General features: G+C 46.2%; 1 protein-coding gene across 1 annotated transcript in view; it reads left to right on the forward strand.

Annotated features, from left to right (window-relative positions):
* The window catches only part of COL27A1 (collagen type XXVII alpha 1 chain), a 145,628-nt gene extending 130,179 nt beyond the window's left edge, over window positions 1–15,449 (forward strand). Inside the window, exons 42-61 of the mRNA XM_082067769.1 lie at window positions 644–700; window positions 859–912; window positions 1,313–1,366; window positions 2,826–2,879; window positions 4,428–4,481; window positions 4,557–4,664; window positions 5,054–5,161; window positions 6,625–6,732; window positions 8,714–8,767; window positions 9,363–9,425; window positions 9,895–9,948; window positions 10,655–10,690; window positions 11,615–11,632; window positions 12,024–12,059; window positions 12,393–12,419; window positions 12,662–12,727; window positions 13,084–13,252; window positions 13,409–13,518; window positions 14,295–14,513; window positions 15,163–15,449. Coding sequence (XP_081923895.1) covers window positions 644–700; window positions 859–912; window positions 1,313–1,366; window positions 2,826–2,879; window positions 4,428–4,481; window positions 4,557–4,664; window positions 5,054–5,161; window positions 6,625–6,732; window positions 8,714–8,767; window positions 9,363–9,425; window positions 9,895–9,948; window positions 10,655–10,690; window positions 11,615–11,632; window positions 12,024–12,059; window positions 12,393–12,419; window positions 12,662–12,727; window positions 13,084–13,252; window positions 13,409–13,518; window positions 14,295–14,513; window positions 15,163–15,309 — 1,596 coding nt within the window. The 3' untranslated portion in view covers window positions 15,310–15,449. The remainder of the gene's footprint in view (window positions 1–643; window positions 701–858; window positions 913–1,312; window positions 1,367–2,825; window positions 2,880–4,427; window positions 4,482–4,556; window positions 4,665–5,053; window positions 5,162–6,624; window positions 6,733–8,713; window positions 8,768–9,362; window positions 9,426–9,894; window positions 9,949–10,654; window positions 10,691–11,614; window positions 11,633–12,023; window positions 12,060–12,392; window positions 12,420–12,661; window positions 12,728–13,083; window positions 13,253–13,408; window positions 13,519–14,294; window positions 14,514–15,162) is intronic.
* The last annotated feature ends 3,283 nt before the right edge of the window (window positions 15,450–18,732 follow it).

Here is an 18,732-nt window from a genome sequence, read left to right on the forward strand (position 1 = left end):
TTTTGAGGGATCTCTCCGTGGATGTTTTGGAGTGACCTCAGTTATAAATACACTGGGTGATGTTATCTACCAGCCAAACCGTGAGCTCTGAGCTCTTGCTGTGGAGCATCCCATGGAGGAGCGGGGCTGCTGGGCCAGCGGGTGTGTGTCTGACCCTCTCACCTGGTCCATTGTCACACAAGCCCATGGTGGTGGCACCCAGCCAGGGAGCACATCCAGACCACCCTTAGTCCCCCGACAGCCCAGGCAGCACTCAATGAGGGTGGAGAAATGTTTCATTAAAGAGTTTAGCTTGACTGTTGGCAATAAAATTCAGAGGCAGAGAGTTGTTTCCCATATTGTACTAATTACATGCTTCTTGCTTAGTTTTAGGAATTATTGAAAATAACTTCCTTGCACCTGGATTCTTAGGGAGGACAGTTGGACTGGGAAAAAAAACAACCACCAAAGTAACCAGAGAAACAATGTGAAGAGTTTAGTGTACTGCAGGTTGTGGGGAGGGAAACATCATTTAGACTTTCTTTGGTTTAGAAGTTAGTAAATTCAACAGAAGCTTTGATGTGAGAGGGCTGGATCGGGTCTGTACAGAAGTATCTGCCATATAAGCTGCTGCCTATATTAATACCAGGGTTTTTATTCACAGGGAGAACAAGGTGATGACGGGAAGGTAGAAGGCCCACAGGGACCACCTGGAGACAGAGTAAGATATTAAATCCCTTCTCTAATCAATCCTGGCCCGATTTTTGCAGGTGGATTAGTTGGGTTGTTTCATTACTTGTAGAACATGCACAAGCCATTGAGATATTGCAGATGACAGATTGTTCACATCCACCTTAAGTCTTTATTGTGTTGTTGTAGGGCCCTGTTGGTGACAGAGGTGATCGAGGGGAGCCTGGAGACCCTGGTTATCCTGTAAGTCTTATTTTAAATACATGACTCAGAAATGTTTGCCTTGGGGAAGTGCTTCCAGTTGGCATCAGCCCACAGGAGATCTACTTTTTGCCCAGTAATCACAACTTGTAATCTACTGTTGTCCCTTGTCAACTGCTTTATTAACTTGAAGGTTTGGAAGTTTCCAAAACCTTACCGGCATTTCTCTCAAAAGCAAAGGTTATGAATTATTAACATTTAAATTCACCAGGGTAGCAGCACTACTGCCTTATTTTGTAGGACAGCAGTCTCCAGCTGTTCACTTAGGTGAATGCTGCGGGTATGCATATGTGTATCTTTTCCTGTCCCGTCCATTTTTGTTTCCTATTGCCACAAAAGTACCCAAGAACAAACACGTTTCCTTCTCTGCTCTTTATTTCAGGGTCAAGAAGGGCTTGATGGAGAAAGAGGAAAACCTGGACAGCAAGGCTTACCGGTAAGAGACACCGCTTTTCTGTAAGCTATCCAATGTCATGTGTATGTGAATAACAGATGCAAAAAAGGAGAAGGAGAGGAAGGGCTGCAGGAGGGAATATTTGGTGAGCTCTGAAATGCAAAGTGTGCATTTCCATAAGCCAGGCCTATAGAATGGGCATTTTGAGATGAGACTAATAAATGGGTGATGGAACAGGGGGCATTCCCAGAAGCCCATTCCCAAAACTGTCTTTTCTGAATGATCCAAGAGGGACTAGAAATCCTGGGAGATGGGCAGTGGGAGACGACAATGATAGTGGAAGGGTCTGAAGCAGAAGTGGTGAGAGCTGGTCCAGTGTGCAGCAAGACCATGTTATTCTGCCTGCATGGTGTCCCTCCTGTCAAACCAGTGCATTTATGAAAGACTAAATTAAATCCAAATTTAAGTGAAGGACTTGTTATTCCCTTGCTGTATATGCCAGTGTCTAGTTTGTATATGTGACAATTGCAACTGTGAGGGCAGCAGCACATTAATGTAGTTTGTATTGCGAAATGAAGCTGAATCGATTCCCATTCTTTGTAGGTCTGCTGGGAAGAACAACAAATTCTATTTTGGGGTGAAATCTTAGTGCTCTGTCACATGACCTAGAAACGGGTAGAGCGGCTGATTCCCCAGTGGGTGTAATGTATTCTGAGGGGTGGTAGCCTGGTAGCCCCTCAGATGTGTTTCAGATATGAGCAGGAGCTTTGGATTGTCTTTAGTAAAGAGCCATTAGAAACATATGGCTCAGGAACAAGGTGAAGAAGGAGGGCTCTGCAGGTGTGTCCGTCCTTACCTTTTCTTTCAGTCCAGAAATTGCCCTTGACACAAATACACACACACACACACACGCACACACAAAACAACAACAACAAAAGCACAAACCTGGATGGCCAGAAGAAAAGGTGGAGACGTGTGTGATGGGGAAGAGGCCAGTAAGAGAGCAGTGAAACATCCTCTACGCTTTACTCTTCCATAGGCAGCTCTTTAATACCTGTCATCCAGGTGAAACCAAGGAAAGAGCTGCAGCATCCCAAAGGGAGGTGGAACCAACACTAAAGATGCAGTTGCTGTATAAACGGCTCTTTCTGCATGGGGTTTCTGCAGCACCTTTCACAGGCAGGTTCTTTCCTGCCCACATCTCAGCACAGTTTTCCAGGCACCATCTGGGATTTAGTGAATGATTTCCGCGAATACAAACGCCACCCAAGCGAGGGGGTAGCATTGCTTCTTCTCCAATTGACACCCTGGTGAACGCTCTCTGGAGACAGTTCCTTGCTCCTTTTTCCCCAGGAGGTTTGTCTGAGCACAGGCTGTTCCCCTGAATTGTTTCCATACGGTCAGTGTTGTTAGGGCACGAAAAAAAGCCGTTCTTTGTACTTCGTGCAAGATACTGCCAGAAGAGAATTTCAAGCAGATTTTTCTTGCTTATGTTTTGTAGGGGAATCCTGGACCACCAGGCCAGCCAGGAGCAAAGGGATCCAAAGGTGATGTGGTAGGTTTCAGCAGGGTGGATTTATAGTGTCCCAAGTTTAAAGAAAATGTCTAATTAAGAGGACTCTCATGTTTATTCCCCAGCATGTGTGATTTGGCCTATGGTCTACAGCTTGAAAGTCTGTGGAGAACCTAGTGGGAGGGCTGTAAACATGTATTTGAGTGCCCAAGGCCAATAGCCTGTTGGCTTTGTGAAGCTGGAGAAGATCAAGACCATCCCAGCTCCAGCGTGATGGGTGAATCTTGGGCAGGTCCTCAGTCAGTGCTATGGGTTGTGTCTCTTTCCCATATCCGTCTGTGGTGCCTCCAGCTACAGCTGGTTCCTCTGTCCCTGAGGAGGTCTGAGCCAGGCAAGTGTCTCTTTCACTTGAACTGTATACTTTTCTGGCTTGAAACCTTCCAAATTTGGAGTCCATTTATCCATGCAGTTCCTATGTTTCTTGGAGGAGTCCCTCTAACTTCTTACCCTTATTGAGCAAGAAAATACAGTACACATGGGTCCTTCAGGGTTCACTGGGGCACCTCATACCTACTCCTACCTCCACATCTTGGCAGCTTGCTAATTAGTCTCACAGACTGGGGACTTTATTTGCTAAAATGTAAGTATGTGACCTCAGTACTCAGCAAATTCCTGCTCCCTTTTGGCAGATGTCAGGATTTTTAATCTGACCCTCCTGGGGTAATGCCAGAAGACAGTTTAACCTTACAGTAGGTGTTCTTGGCAAAAAGCGTACCAGGCGATGAGATAAATAAACTGTACCCATCGATGGACAATCTGGAACTGCCCTTGGGTCTAATGAATAGCAGAGGAAGCATCCCCAGGAGTATTTCTTTCATGTAGCTGGTCTGCCTGCTCCTCTGCAGATGGAGAAACAATGCACAGAAAATGCAATGCTTCAATTTAAAAGCTCTTTGGTACGTGACCTCACTAAGAGAGCCCTAGTGAAGGTGATGACGCTGAGTTTTCCATTCATTCTGCAGAAATTAATCCTTTTTACAGCTAATAAACCTCAGGAGTATTTCATTTATGTCTTTATTCATGAAGCAGTATTGAAAATTTTAGACACAAGATACGCTTTTCATTTCCGTTAAGTTTCCAAAATAGAGGGAACTACTTCACAGAGAAAAACCCTTACTGACCGTCCTGCAGAAGACTTGCTGGGTCCTTGGTTCAACACTATGCTGTCAGTGAACTGACAGAGGACGCAGGTTTTAAGCATCTTGTTCTAATGTTTGCCAGTGCACTGAGTCCTCCCTCGAGTTCATCCTGTTTTATTTGTCCTCATCTGCTCTGTATTAGGAAAAATGTAGGTCCTTGCCTTCTAGCTATTCGTTTCTGCCCTAAAACGCTGAAGACACACAAAGAACCACTGGTAATAAAACCAAATAGCAGTTCATTCCCCATCATTGGAGAAACGGACTTTATAAATCTCCTTTTTATGAAACTCTTTCCAACCATTATCCAAAAGCACACTCTGAAGTCAGGGTCCCGAGTGGAGCTGTGCTAGAACTGCTGCAATTTTAGACGTCTTTGTTATTTTACTTGCAGGGTCAAAAAGGAAAGCAAGGAGCACGGGGCAGTGCTGGGAGCAGAGGCTCACCGGTAGGTAAAAATTCAATTGTCTGCTCCAGCAAATGCTGTCCAGGAGCTCCATCACTAACACCTTTGTGATTTTAGGGCATCCTTGGGCTACCAGGTCCTCGAGGAGTGGTGGGAAGGCAGGGCCAAGAAGGTGCCCCCGGAGTGGACGGAGTGCCGGGGAAGGACGGTGTGCCCGGGATGCTGGTGAGTTTGCAGTTGTAACCTTAGAGCATCAACAGCAAATGCAACTTAGGAGCTGGAAAACTAAAAGGTAGTACAGGAGAAATAGATGTAGTCCAGCTATAGATCTTCCAGTTTACGTGTCCCCAGAGCAGATCGCGTGCTCCCCTTCATATCTCACATGCACGTAGAGGCAGCAGCTGCCTTTGCATGGCCAAGTCTGTAAATAAACTGGCATTTCTAGCCTGACAGATACTTGCATGCACAGACTTCTCTATACATCTCTGCAAATCCACCCATGCACCATGGTGCTTGCGGAGGGCAGGATCACACCACCCCACTGTCCCCCCAGAAGTGGTGCAGAGGTTGAAAGAGCCTCTTATTTCATAACCTCTTCTGTGATTCTTTTCTAGGGAGAGCAGGGTGATGATGGGGAAGAAGGTGTGACAGGGATGTCGGGCAAAAGAGGGAACCCTGGCATACCAGGACTCCCTGGGGCACAGGGACCACCAGGATTCAAGGTGAGTTTCTGACTCCCCAAGATACTGCTATAAGCAACCCAGTCTGTGAGCCTGTTGTCTCTAGAGCTTGGATTCTCCACGGTCTAATAAAGTCTCAGGTCCTGCTGCCATCTTTGACTTAGATGGAGGTTCAGTAGTTATTTCTCCTCATCCATCCATGCATATTCATGATGTTCACAGTGACCAAATGTCCCAGAGACCTTTCCTCCTTTGTCAAAGTTCACTGAGCTCAGGAGCCTACAGGTACGCATACCCACACCACAAACACTTTAGCCTTGTTTCGTTAGAAACCTGGCTAAAAAAAAACATGGTTTTGGAGAAGTTGCAAAGAAACTGCTACAGCCTGCCTATAGGATGTCCAGGATGGACAACTCCAGAGGAAACTCGGGTGTCCTCCAGCTGCTGCCCTGCAAGGCCTGAACTGCTGAAGGGAAATCTGTGCTGCTTGGGGTTTAGCGTATATTTACTGGACTGGAACAGTGGAACTGGTATGGGCTTGGGCATCGCTCTGGGTGGCAGCGGGGACAGGCTGCTTTAGTGACCTTGAGGTTTCTTGCTGGTCCTTGCCCTGGTCCAGGTTGGCTACAGGATCTAAACTGGACCAAGAGCTATTCAGCCGTTTGTAGAGAGACTCTGTAAATGGGAAGACTCCAGCTGGGTTTGAAGAGGTTATCAGGTCTGATTTAAATTATGCCTCCCGTAACACATCACTCTTAAACTGTCACTTGCTGCCCTCCAGCTGCCTTGGGTAGAATGGCAGGCTGCTACCAGAAAAGATTGAAAGACCCTTGTGTCACTGTGACAGACTCGTACCCTGGCTCTGGGGAAATTTGTTGCCCTTTTTCCAGCTGCTCGACCATCCCAGGCTCTTGCTGCTTTTGCTCCTCTCTCCCAGTTCATCCCAGTTCGAGTAACTGGGGCATTTGCTCTTCCTGGCAAGGGAAGAAGAAGAGGAGCAAAGTGTGGTGCAGGGTCTCAGAAGCCCCTTTCTTGTCCTTAAGTTGTGGAGTTGGTGCTGGGGAAAATGTTGGCTCTGTAGTCTCAGGATTGAAGTCCTCTAGCTGAAGTCTTGGCACGTCTTCCACATTTTAAGTGGATTAATCATCAATTGCTAGCCTGCTGGGGGGAAGAGTTTGTGAGAAACTGCAGGGCAGGACAGACAACCTACAGAAGTGCAAACAAGATATTTTACCCCCTTGCTGTCCTTATCCCCTGATGCAGGCAGGACAGCTCTGCTGAAGCTCCTGCTTTGCAGGAGGGGACCCAGCCGTGCCCATCGCTGGTGTCACACTGTGCACCCTGTGACAACCCGCCCCGGCAGACCTGAGGCATCTCCTGATGAAACCACAGTCCTTATCCCAAGGAGCCACTCTTTTCCAGCTTTCCATCTATGGCTATTTCAGCTGAGTGTTGTTATATTTAGCTCTTGTCCTTTGGAATTGCTTGAATTCTGTTATTTTTAGGGTGAAAGAGGATTGCCTGGACAGACTGGCCAAACGGGGAAGCGAGGAACACCAGGAGGAACGGGCCTTCCCGGGAGCCCTGGCGATCCGGGACCCAAGGGACAGCCTGTGAGTGGTGGACAGAGCTGGTCAGACCTCACCCCAAGCACACGGTGGGAGAAACACCAAAAGCCCGTGGTCAAAGCAGACGTTAAATTCCTGCACCTTCCTCCAGGGCAGGCTCCTAATCCTTACTGCTTTTATTTATTGTCCTGGTGGGATTACCCAGTTTAGCACTGATGTGTTACGCTTTATCAGCCTGAAGATGTATTGAGAGTAGAATCATAGAATCACTTTGGTTGGAAAAGACCTTTAAGATCATTGAGTCCAACCGTTAACCCAGCACTGCCAAGTCCACCACTAACCCATGTCCCTAAGAACCTTATCTGTGCGTCTTTTAAACATCTCCAGGGATGGTGACTCCACTACTGCCCTGGGCAGCCCGTTCCAATACCCAACAATACTTAAACTATTATATTTAGATTGGGATTAGCATCAGAGGGTCTAGTTAGGCCACAGATGTAAAACTAACACAAGGAAAAGAGAGATTAGGACTAATACAAAACAAGGGACAAGATAAACCCCAACTACCTTGATTAAAATATATTTGTTTGTATGTTCTATATAAAACTCTGTGGTGGCAATATTCAAGCTGAAAGATAGTAGCCAACAACACAATAATAATACCATTCTGCCTCATGTTTCCACATGTGGCAGGTTCATTTGCCCAGTTTTGCCATTGCCCACTTTGCTGTAACTGGTGATCAGGTCCCCTGACCTGAGGTGACTTCGTGGCATTTAAACCCTTCTGACTTCACATTCACTTTTGCCCAAAATTCCCCTGGAAATAGGGCTTGATTGGTTCTCCTAACGCAGGGAAGACCTTAGTGCTCCCTTAGTAGCAGTTTTCCTTTCCAGGATCCATAAATGGGCAGTTAAATCAATTTTTGGAAAGTTTCTTACGCTCCATCGATTCCAACCAAGCCCTTCCTTGCCAATAAATTTCTCACTGTCGTGGCAGGAAAACCTTCCCTACAGTGAGGTCTCCAGACTGACTCTGGAATAGCCTTGGAATAGAGGTGGTGGAAACCCCATCGCTTGAGTCATGTGCATCTGGGCTGAACAAGATATTGTAAAACAACCCGTAAAGTACAATCCAGCACGGGTCACATAGTCCTGCCGAGAGTCCAAACAAGCCTTTTCCATCTCCGATGTTCCTAAGGCTGTAGATGAATCATCTGGTGTATGTTTCTGACCTTTATTTTTTTTTAATGTTGAATCATTTTGCATTTTGACATCCGAGAAGCCCAGAAGTATCAAAGGTCCTACATCTCAAACGTGGTGAAATGAGGGTGTTTATGTAAGGACACTACCCAATGTGGTGTTGTTTCCTTTTTAATTCTCAGAGTGCATGCTATGTGCTAATCCAAGCTTGATGGCCTTCCAAATATTTTATTATTATTTTTCTTTAGAAATTGAGAAAAAATCACTGCAGGGTTCAAAAGGAAAAGAATTAGGGGATATGCAGTTTTTCTGGGTTTGAGTGGGAGGTTATGTTGCAGGAACATGCACTTTTTTGACAGCTTGAATGAGCATAGTTTGAAATGACCCTTTAGTGGGTCAGTCCAGTTGGTATTAGAAATAAAAGGTTTGCTTTTAAGAGATTTGAGACTGGTTTTTGCAGCGTGAACTTCCAGGATCACTCTCAGAGTTGGATGTTCTCCATCCTGCTTCTGCTGATAGGGGTCCAAGCTAGACAAGCATCTGGTAGATCTGGTGTGGGTATGCCTCCCATTTGGGGGGCAAAAAGGCTTAGTCTGTGAGATCTAAGTAATCTATGAGGCCTTCTGGTGTTACTTCTAGCCCAATATTTCTGAAGTTCTTCAGTTTTCTTCATACTTATTTCTCATCAGTCCAGCCTGAAGAATCCTAATGGATTCCTCTTGCTCTGAAGCTGCTGAGCTCTTGGCGTGTCTTCGAGTGACCAACTGTTTGATGTGAACTTACTGTTGTTCCTTGTCCTTGTGTTTGTCTTGGCTGTTATTTGCAGGGCGACTTTGGCGAGGCGGGATTTCCAGGAATTGCGGGCTTGTTTGGGCCGAAGGTAAGAGGTTCCCTGTGAGCAGTTTGCTTTCTCGTCTCTCTTTACTGGGCACAGACAATACGATACTTGTTGTAAGGACTTTATTAGCAGCTCTGCAGAAATATTGAAATCACACTGTGATTCCGACTTTCTTTAGTTATGCATCTTCATTTGTTAAGTGAGTGTGCATTTATTATATGTATGCTTTGTTGGAGCTTATTCCTGTTAAAATGGGTAGAAGATAGAGGGAAAGGCGCTGTCGTGTTCACCCTGGAGCTATTTCCACCACCTGAACATCTTTCAGACGCTCATATTTCCAGCATCAGCCATCTGTACCTGAGACACCGATATGCATCCCTAATGTTGAGAGCCTTGACTTGAAATTTAGACTTATTTTGTCAGTATATAATCTTCTTATTGAGGGGGACCCGTTTGTTTTCTGTAGAAAGCAAAGGGCTTGTAAAACAGGAGTGGGAAAAGAGTTTTTAAACAATTGGACCTTCCCGTTCCCATTCACAAGAGGCAGCACCTCTGTCCTTGCCGCAGAGCTGTAAGCGAGAGCATCAGAGTGTGATATGGTTACTTAGGGGACCTGGCATCTCACTTTTCCCTGCAGGGCCCCCCAGGAGACCTTGGTTTCAAAGGCATTCAGGGACCACGTGGGCCACCTGGTCTCATGGTGAGTGGGTTTTGTTGCGTTTGTTTGGTTTGGGAGGGTTTCTCTTCCTTTCCGTGAGGCTGTACAGTGCTATAAGGAGCACAGTGCGCCCTTCACCGCCTGCCTGGCACAAACCACGGCCACAGTGCCACCTCTGAGCCACCCAAGCACATCTCTGGGTGACCACGTGTGTCCAGTCTCTTCTGCCTTAGAGACACTCACACTGCTGTGACCACTGCACAGAACCCTTCGGCTACACCGAAATCTTTCTATTTCTGGAATTTCTGAGGTTTTACGTGGGTCGTAACCACCACACTGTGAGGGCTTGTGTCTTTGGACCTGAATTTTGAAACAGTTTTATTTTAGCTACAGCAAATACCATGATCATGTTGCTGAAAAGCAACAAAGAGATGTCTTGACTGAGTCTGCCGTGGTAAAAGTGACCCTCAGTTCCCGTGTGACAGTTCACACGTATTTTTTTCTTTTCTAGGGAAAAGAAGGAATTATCGGTCCTCTTGGCATTCAGGGTCCCATGGGAAGCCCAGTAAGTATCTGTGCTTTTTTCTGCCTGTATGTTCTTTTGAAGAGCAGAATGTTTGAGATCCAAGATGCTTGAGGTGAGCATAAGTAAATCCCAAGTCCTGCTGTAACAAGGAAAACAAAATTGTCTTTGAGATGAGCAGCTTGAGATAAGTGTAGGTTTAGTCTCTGGCTGCATATATAGTTGCACAGAGATTATTAGCACAGAAGTGAGGAGCAACTCTTCCTAAGCGCAAGTTTTTTGACAGATTGGCTCAGACTAGAAGACAAGAATGTAATTGCAGATTTTCCAAGCAACTTGGCCTGAGGAGGGTTGAAGTGGGGGAACCAACTGATAAACATATTAAACTGCAAACAGCTTGATTCTGGCAAGTGTTTTAAAATCCCCCCATGCCCCAAAATGCCAAAGCTGCTGAACACAGACTAAAGTTCAGGTCAGTGCTTAGTAAAAACATGACCGTGAACCTACTCAGAGTTCAGTACAGAGGCTGCTACTAGCAGAGATGAAAACCAGCAAGATGAACTCAGACATTGCCAAAATATCCAGTAATGGCTATTTTTTTTTTTTGGGAGGGATGGCTGGGACATTATGGCAACTTGAGCTGATTTGTTTAGAGAAGCATGTAGGTCCTTGCAAGAAGCTTGGGGGCGGCAGCACGTGGCTGCAGGGCAGGTTGCTGACCCTGATGGCCACTTCTGTGCTTTAACAGGGGCCCAAGGGAGACAAAGGCAGCCGCGGAGAAATGGTGAGTGCTGATCCACAGCCCTGGGTGCGTCCTGCTGCTCAGGGGGTCCCTCTGGGCAACCAAGAGTGGTGCTGGGCTCTGGCTCAGCGTGGTGGCATCAGGCTTCCACGAGGACAAGACATACACATCTCTACATGTGTGCACACACATATGTGCACATACATCCACATGTACACATAGACGCCCACTGCTGTTACAATTTCCATTTATTTAGCCCAATTACGTGGCAAAAAGCTAACACCTCACAGACATCTCTGGGAACACACGATGGTGACTGGCAGCTCAGAAACCCACAGGCTGTCCCTGCCAGGGGCACCTTCTCACCTTCTGCTCTTCCTCTGGTCCCCTTCTTGTGGGGTCTCATGGACTTTTACACCTTCTCATAGCTCCTTTGTGCTCTCACCATACAGGGGATGTAGGGCGGGTACTGGATGTTGTTAATCCTCTTCATTACCCAGAACACGGGTCCCACTGCTCTCCCAGCTGCTTCCTTTAGTGCCCAGTAGTTGTTCCTGCATGCAGGGGCTCGGTCCAGGCGCCCCACGGCTGTGGGGCTCATGCAGAGGCTCTTTCACACCTTCTTCTAATGAGACCTCCTGTAAGCAAATGCCCTACAGGTACCAAAAAAAATCCCAGTGTACATTTCTAACAAGCCAGGCTGCTGCTTCTCTTGCTCACCATTTTCCACCGCCATGGACCCAGCCCCAGAGCGAGGGTTTGCTGGTGTCGGGACCATCAGCATCCCCTGCTGCAATAACCTCCCTGCCATTGCCAGATGCTGTTGGGCCCCTGTTGTCACCGTCCTTCCCATGCAGCACCCAGCCCTTATGCAGGCACACTGGGAACAACACAAGGCTGTACAGGGAGATTTTAGTTCATTAATGAGCATCTTCTGACACCTTCTTTTTTTCCCCTTTCCTGCAGGGTCTGCAAGGTCCAAGGGTAAGTATTCAACATCATTTTTTCTAACTAGTATCTTGCATTTAAATAGAACAGTGGCTTTAGCAAATGGAAAGCTGCGGGGTGGGTAATTGTGAGTACAGGGAATGTGATAAGTACCTGTGGGTGTGGCACTAATGATAGTTAAGGAGCTAAAGGCTGGAAACAAGGGATGCAGTAGGAATGGACCAGGTGCAGACAGATGCACCCGAAGTCAGGAGATGGATAAAATGAGGCCACCTCCTGTCTCCAGAAGGGTTTGAGGGAAAAGATGCCATTAAATGTGAAAAATCTGGAGGATTTCAACAGGGAACAGATTAATGCTGATGGCAACCATGAAAAATTGAAATACAAACTGGAGATGTTTCACTAACTGATGTCACTCTGTCTTTAGGGTCCTCCAGGCCCACGAGGACACCCTGGCCCTCCGGTACGTATATGTGGAAAGAGTTCAAAGACGATATTCAAACAAGCTAAAATTATTGCTGTGATAGTCTCCAGAGGGACTGTTCACTCACTGGAATTTATAGCTTAGCCCCATTCCCTCATATGCAAAGATGTGTGTGTGAATGGACTAGTGTTTCTTGTGCTTCAGTCCAAACCATCAGGTATTTTATAGAGACAGTATTGTTGCCTCTCTCACTCATCTGCATTGAGGGACTCCAGGGGAAAGAGGATTTCAAAAGAACATGAACTAATATATTTGCAATAGTGACTGCCCATCTTTCTACCTGATGCCCTTTTTTGTTCCTTTGCTTTTTAGGGACCGCCAGGAATTCCAGCCTCATTTGTAAGTTGCCGTTTTCTGTACGTTTGTTAATGATGCTAATAAGTGCTGCAGAGCCAAGGTGCTGATGGGACATCCAGAAAGACCTGCTGGGACCCTGGAGACACACGCTCAGGTCCAGCAAGAGATGCTGCGTTAGCAAAGCAATGCTTGAATCGCAGCCCTCGACTGAGCAGCATTTGCTTGCATCAGGGCATGTTCAGCTTCTAACCATCTCAGTTACCATCTTTTTCACCCCACACTAGCAACAAGATGGCTTTGGGGCAGCTTTCCGGACGCTAATTGACTCGAACATCGCACTGAAGACAGAGGTACGAGGATACTTTTGAACTCGCTGGTCTTTGCTGGAGGCTGGGGACGGTCACAGCATCACCTGTCCTTTCTGTGCACTTAAAGTTTATACAGACAAAGCTGTTCTCATGGAATCACTGGGGTTTATGCATGCAAAGATCTAGTTAAAGGATGTGGTTCCGTTGTCTTGCTTGTTTGTGAAGCTCCAGACTTTGCCACCATGACTTTGCCAGGGCTTCAGGGCTGGCACTGGCCGGGTCCCAGCCCGTACAGCCTGTCTTCGGTCCACAGACGTTTCCCACAAATAAACCCAAAACCCTTGTGGCTGCAGCACCCAGTGCCCCCCACAGTGCACCTGACTTTCCCTCCTTTCCAGGGTTACCAACATCCAGACCTTCTCATGCTGGACCATGGAGGGGAGATCTTTAAGACTCTACACTACCTCAGCAACCTCATTCAGAGCATCAAAAGACCCCTGGGAACCAAGGAGAACCCTGCACGCATCTGTCGAGACCTCATGAACTGTGAACAGAAGATGAATGATGGTAGGAAGCCCTGAGTGTGCATCCTCCATAGGGCTGTTTCACATGGCCCAAACTGGTCTTCTCCCCTGCGACCAGTAACGCAGAAATCAAAGCTTTTCTAATTCACATAAAAGCTTAAAGTGTCCTTGTTAATCCCCGAATCTTCCGTTTCTTCAGGTACCTACTGGATTGACCCGAATCTTGGCTGTTCCTCAGACACCATCCAGGTCACCTGTAACTTCACCAACGGTGGGCAGACGTGTCTCAGCCCCGTCACCGTCTCCAAGGTGCGCACCGCGCGGCCCCAGCGCGGCATTTCCCACACGGCTGTTAGGCAATGCTGACCCAGGGCTGTGTTGTTCCGGGACACGGGCTGCCGAGCACTGTGACACAGCACACTGGTTTCTCCTCCGGGCAGAGTCAGTGCAGCTGTAACACTCAGAACTGCTCTCGTGCAGTTAAAAAATACACCTAAGGCTGTTGTTGACTCTTGTGAAGACAAAGCAGTGCTTTTCCAGCAATGTTTAATTAACCCGTAACCTTAACAGAGGCCAGTAATTTTGCAAACATGCTGCTCCCAACTGCTTTGATGAAATAAGTTATGTTCAGGTCACTCTTGCATTTTGTTTTCTGCCACCTGAAAAAGTGAGGTCAGCGTAAATATACAATTTCCAGGGAAGTTAATGCTACAAGATTTTTAATGAGGAAGCACCTGTAACAAAAGTATTAATAACAAAGTCTGGGTTCATCTGCAGGTGAACTAGAACCTGCTGCTTTACAGAAGTGTGTGTTTAATTCAAAGTGCATGTTATTTTCCCCCTATTTAAGGACCTGCCAGGTTGCTCTGAAAAATAAAGGACCTGCTGTGTCCTCATGAAAACTTCCTAAATTGACTTGGCGTCTGGCCCCTATGGCCACACTCACACCAGGTCCAGCTCTGGACATCTGTGCACAGCCACCTCCAGACCAAAGCAGAGCACAGGGCCCACCTTTGCTGTCCCATCCCTAACCCCGCCACTAGCCCCGCTCTGGGGGTACATCCTAACATCTGTCACCTCCACAGCTGGATTTTGACATCGGTAGAGTCCAGATGAACTTCCTCCGCCTCCTGAGCTCGGAGGTGGTGCAGCACATCACCATCCACTGCCTGAACACCTCGGTCTGGCGGGACGGCTCCTCCGAGAGACCTTCGGAAAACGCTTTGCGCTTCAGGGCCTGGAACGGGCAGATGTTTGAGGCAGATGGGCAGCTCAGGCCAGAAGTGGCAGCTGATGATTGCAAGGTACGGTGCTGCGAAAGAGGGGAGAGGTGGAGAGAAATACCAGGCTGGACCCACCCAGAGCACACAAGGCTCAACTTATACCTGTTCTTATTCTACAAAAAAATGGGGGAGAAGAATCATAGAATGTCGTGAGTTGGAAGGGACACCCAAGGATCATCGAGTCCAACTCCTGTCCCTGTGTAGGACAACCTCAAAATTCTAGTTTACCTGGTCACCACTTTAATTTTCCAGTCCAGGGTGCTATAGCAGCTTCTGTTAAGCGATAACCTTCAAACAGAAGCAAAAAATAAAAATGCTAGAGTTCTGTCACATGTAGCAGCAGTTAATGGCCAAAGGAGGAGTTGCCACCTGAAGCCAGTGGCCTTGGCTCTTGCCACACTGAGCCATGAGCCTCGTGTTTGCATTTTGGGGTCATTGCATCAGAATTTGCGTTTGGCGATGCCCTTTCAAACTGGGTTTCCGTCAGCTCAACCTGGATAAAGGGTTCCCCAAAACACTTCCTAAGCCGCAGCCCAGCGCTGCTCAGCCCACAGGGCAACCCCTGGTCTCGGGGTTTCTCAAGCTTACACCTTTTGTGAAACACCTTCCTTTCCAGCAGGATCCATCCCCCAGTTAAACAGCTTTTTCTCTCTCCCTCCTCCCTGCACAGATCAAGGATGGACGCTGGCATCGGACTCTCTTTTCGTTTCGGACACAGGACCCTCAGCAGCTACCGATTGTCAACATCTACAACCTTCCCCCGTCCGAGCCAGGAAAGCAATATCACCTCGAGGTCGGCCCCGTCTGCTTCCTTTGAACAAAGCCACCGAAACCGGGCTCCAAGGCTGTGACCCCACGTTTGGCCTCTGTCTTCACACAGGCTCTCCCACCTCTCTGCAGCAAGGACAGCTGGGCTGTAGCTTTTGGGTCAACTCTTGCACTGGCCTTTGGCTCAAGGTCTCAAAGAACCCACGTTCTACTCAACGCAGCAGATTCTTGGAAGGAGGAATAACGAGGACGTAGGGGAAGCGGGTATGGGTCAGGACGTGAAGAGTGAAAAGGGATCAGGGGGCTTAGATGTTGCAAGCGGTTCCACACACAAAGCTTTTCCCATGACCAAAGAAAATATTGAGAGAAACCTCAAGCAACTTGCAGCATGTGGGTTTTCCCCTCCTCCCAACCCCTCCCAACCCCTCCCACCCCCTATTTTGTCTTACCTGGTTACCAAATGTTCTTTCCATTGAAAAGTAATTAGAAGAGCTTCCCTCGCAGAGCTTGTCGCCTTCTGGATGGCCACGCGCTGCATCAGGTCTCCCAGGCGGAGCTGCAAGTTGAATCTGGCCGCTCTGTGTACAGGAAGCATTTTGATGTGCAATATTAAAAGAAACAAAAATATATATATTATATTATTTAAAGCAAAAAGCTAAAAAAAGAAAAAAAAAAAAAAAGGAAAAAAAGAAAAAAACAAACCAAACAACTACGTTCCTCCTTCCGTGGGTGAATTCGATCCACGTCCCTTCTCCTGCGTGGTGCTGGGGTTGGGGAGAGTCCCGAAGCCAAGAGGGGGAATGGAAGGAGAAGAGAAGAAGAGATTGGTGCTAAACTAGAGAGAGAGGATGGGCTTGTCTGATTCGTTTCTACCTCTCACTGTGAAATCTCTGGTGCTCTTAAAAAAAAAAAAAAGTGTGTTATTTTATATATATATGACTTTATTTAAGGTTGTGAAGGTGCTACAGTGTCTTGCCACAGACCCAAAAAACAACAAAAGCCCCTCGGACCATCTCTCTGGGAAGAGAGGCGGTTTTAATCCACAGCTAAATCAGAGAAACAGTCACCTTGAAAGGGATCATTTAATCGCCGCGGATGCCAGTGACGCGAGACAACTCAAACCGCGTCCGAAGTAACTTACAGGATGTTTCTAAAAGCAAATCTGCTTTTACTTTGCTAATCAGCACTTCACTGCTTTGGGAGGGGAGTGAGGGATGCAGCTCGTCTGGGGGCACCGAGCCCCAGAAACAGCTGATTTCGAGTCGCTTGTCACGTAACTCGTTTCGTTGTAGTCGCGTCCACGACGGCTTGTGCGCAGTGATTCCCTGGGCTAAGCTCCTATTTAAACCCAGCTCTGCAAACCCTTCTGTCTGGCTCCTCTGTCAAGACTGACATGATGGTACCTTGTTCCAGAACCCAGCCGGGCTTGGAGGGGTTTTGTTTTGTTAAGTTTTGTAGAAATTTAGTCTCTATATGTAAATTTGGAGGATTTTTTTTTTTTTTTAAAGAGGATAATTATGATAATCTTTAATTCTATATAAGGAATAATATTAATGTAATCGGAGCTGTACTGTATCAGAAACGCTTCAGTGCCTGTTTGGAGTTTTCATGTCTCATATGGACTATGGATTTTATTTTTTTGAGGAAAAAAAAAAATATATGTGAGTCTCTCTTTGTGTATTCTTTGGTTTTTTAACTACTGCCTGCTGGTTGGTTTCCAACGACCGTCAGGAAAGGTTAACAAGGTCTGTCCCAAATACCTCGCCCTGCACACAGCCCTGCTCTGCTCAGAAATACCTCACCCCGGCCAGATCCATCCTCACCGCTCACCACCCGCTTGCTGCCTCCCCGGGTCCCTCCCTCTCCCATCCTCTCACCATCGGTTTTGTGTGTTTTCTCGTTTGTTCTCGTTAAAGCTTTTTTTTTCTTTTATTTTCTTCCTTTTTTTTTTTTTTTTTTTTTTTTTTGAATTTAAATAAATATTTAAAACTGAGGCAATGAAATGGGACTGGAATGGCTTTTTGGTTTGGTTTTGCTGCTTCACGGGAAACTAAGCGAGGTGATGCGGGAGCCCCCGGGGAGCACAACGCGCACCCAAAACCCTTCACAGCGTCGTCACCCCCCAGCCCTCCGCAGGCTGGTAAATGCACCGTGAGGATGGGAGCCCTGTGGGTCCCAGCGCTGTCCCCGTGTTCCTCACACGGGTCCCCATCCTGACACGGCATCAGGGAGCAAGAGGAGGAGGACAACATGAAGAAAATGATAAATAAAGAAAAAACGTACAAGAAAATACAAATAAAATTTTAAAAAATAAATATAAAGGAAAAACTAAAAAATAAATATAAAGGAAAAACAAATAAATATAAATGGAAAAAATAAAGAAAAATAAATATAAAGGAAAAAATAAATATAAATAAAAAATAAATATAAAGGAAAAAATAACTATAAAGGAAAAAATAAATAAATATAAAGGAAAAATATGAAGAAAAAAATAACTATAAAGGAAAAAATAACTAAATATAAAGGAAAAAAACCTAAATATAAAGAAAAAAAAAAACTAAATATAAAGGGAAAAAATAACTATAAGGGAAAAAATAAATAAATATAAAGGAAAAAACTAAATATAAAGGAAAAAAATAAATATAAAGGAAAAAAAATAAATATAAAGGAAAAAATAACTATAAATAAAAAAATAAATATAAAGAAAAAATAACTATAAAGGAAAAAATAAATAAATATAAAGGAAAAAATAAATAAATATAAAGGAAAAAATACATATAAAGGAAAAAACAATAAAAACATAGCTGAAGCCCAACTCACATCCCGATTGCTCCAAGCTGACTTTGAATCCCAAGTTATTGCCCCACGCGGTGTTTGCTGAGCCCACGCTCTGCCCCTTCCCGGCAGCCTTGGCAATGGGTTAAAATGAGCTGGGCCAGGGCCCACGAGCTCCCACGTGAGCTCCTGACACACGCTGCGGGCGGCCAGGGAAAGAGCAAATATAGGCAATTAAGTGCATTGATTGGTTGATTAAAAGGCCGAAGTTGGAGGAGATGCAAGACACTGTTAAATAGAGAGAATCTGCATTTAAAGACGTTGTGATTTATTTATTTCATTAAGGTTGTTCCCCTGCCTTGTAACACCCTGGTCCAACCAACCAGGATTTATTGAACAGGTCCCTGTCTCTACCGGTTATTTTAGGTTGCTTACTGAAATGAATGGGTTACGTTACCAGCGTGCGCAGCCCAAAGGCCGCTCTATGTCTGCAAGGCTGGGCTGAGACAAACCACAGGCAGCAAGTGCCATGAGGCCACAAGCACACAACAGCGAGTTCAGCTGGAAATAGCAGAAAATAAAGCCAGATTTCACACCTTAACGGATCCTACTGAGCTGCGGGGGAAGGAAATTGGCACCACTGGGAAGGGGAAGGAGATTGGGGTGTTTTGTTTTTAAATGGTGCAGCTTATCATGG

Source organism: Streptopelia decaocto, assembly GCF_964273445.1.
Source record: "Streptopelia decaocto genome assembly, chromosome: 17".
NCBI classification, from domain to species: domain Eukaryota; kingdom Metazoa; phylum Chordata; class Aves; order Columbiformes; family Columbidae; genus Streptopelia; species Streptopelia decaocto.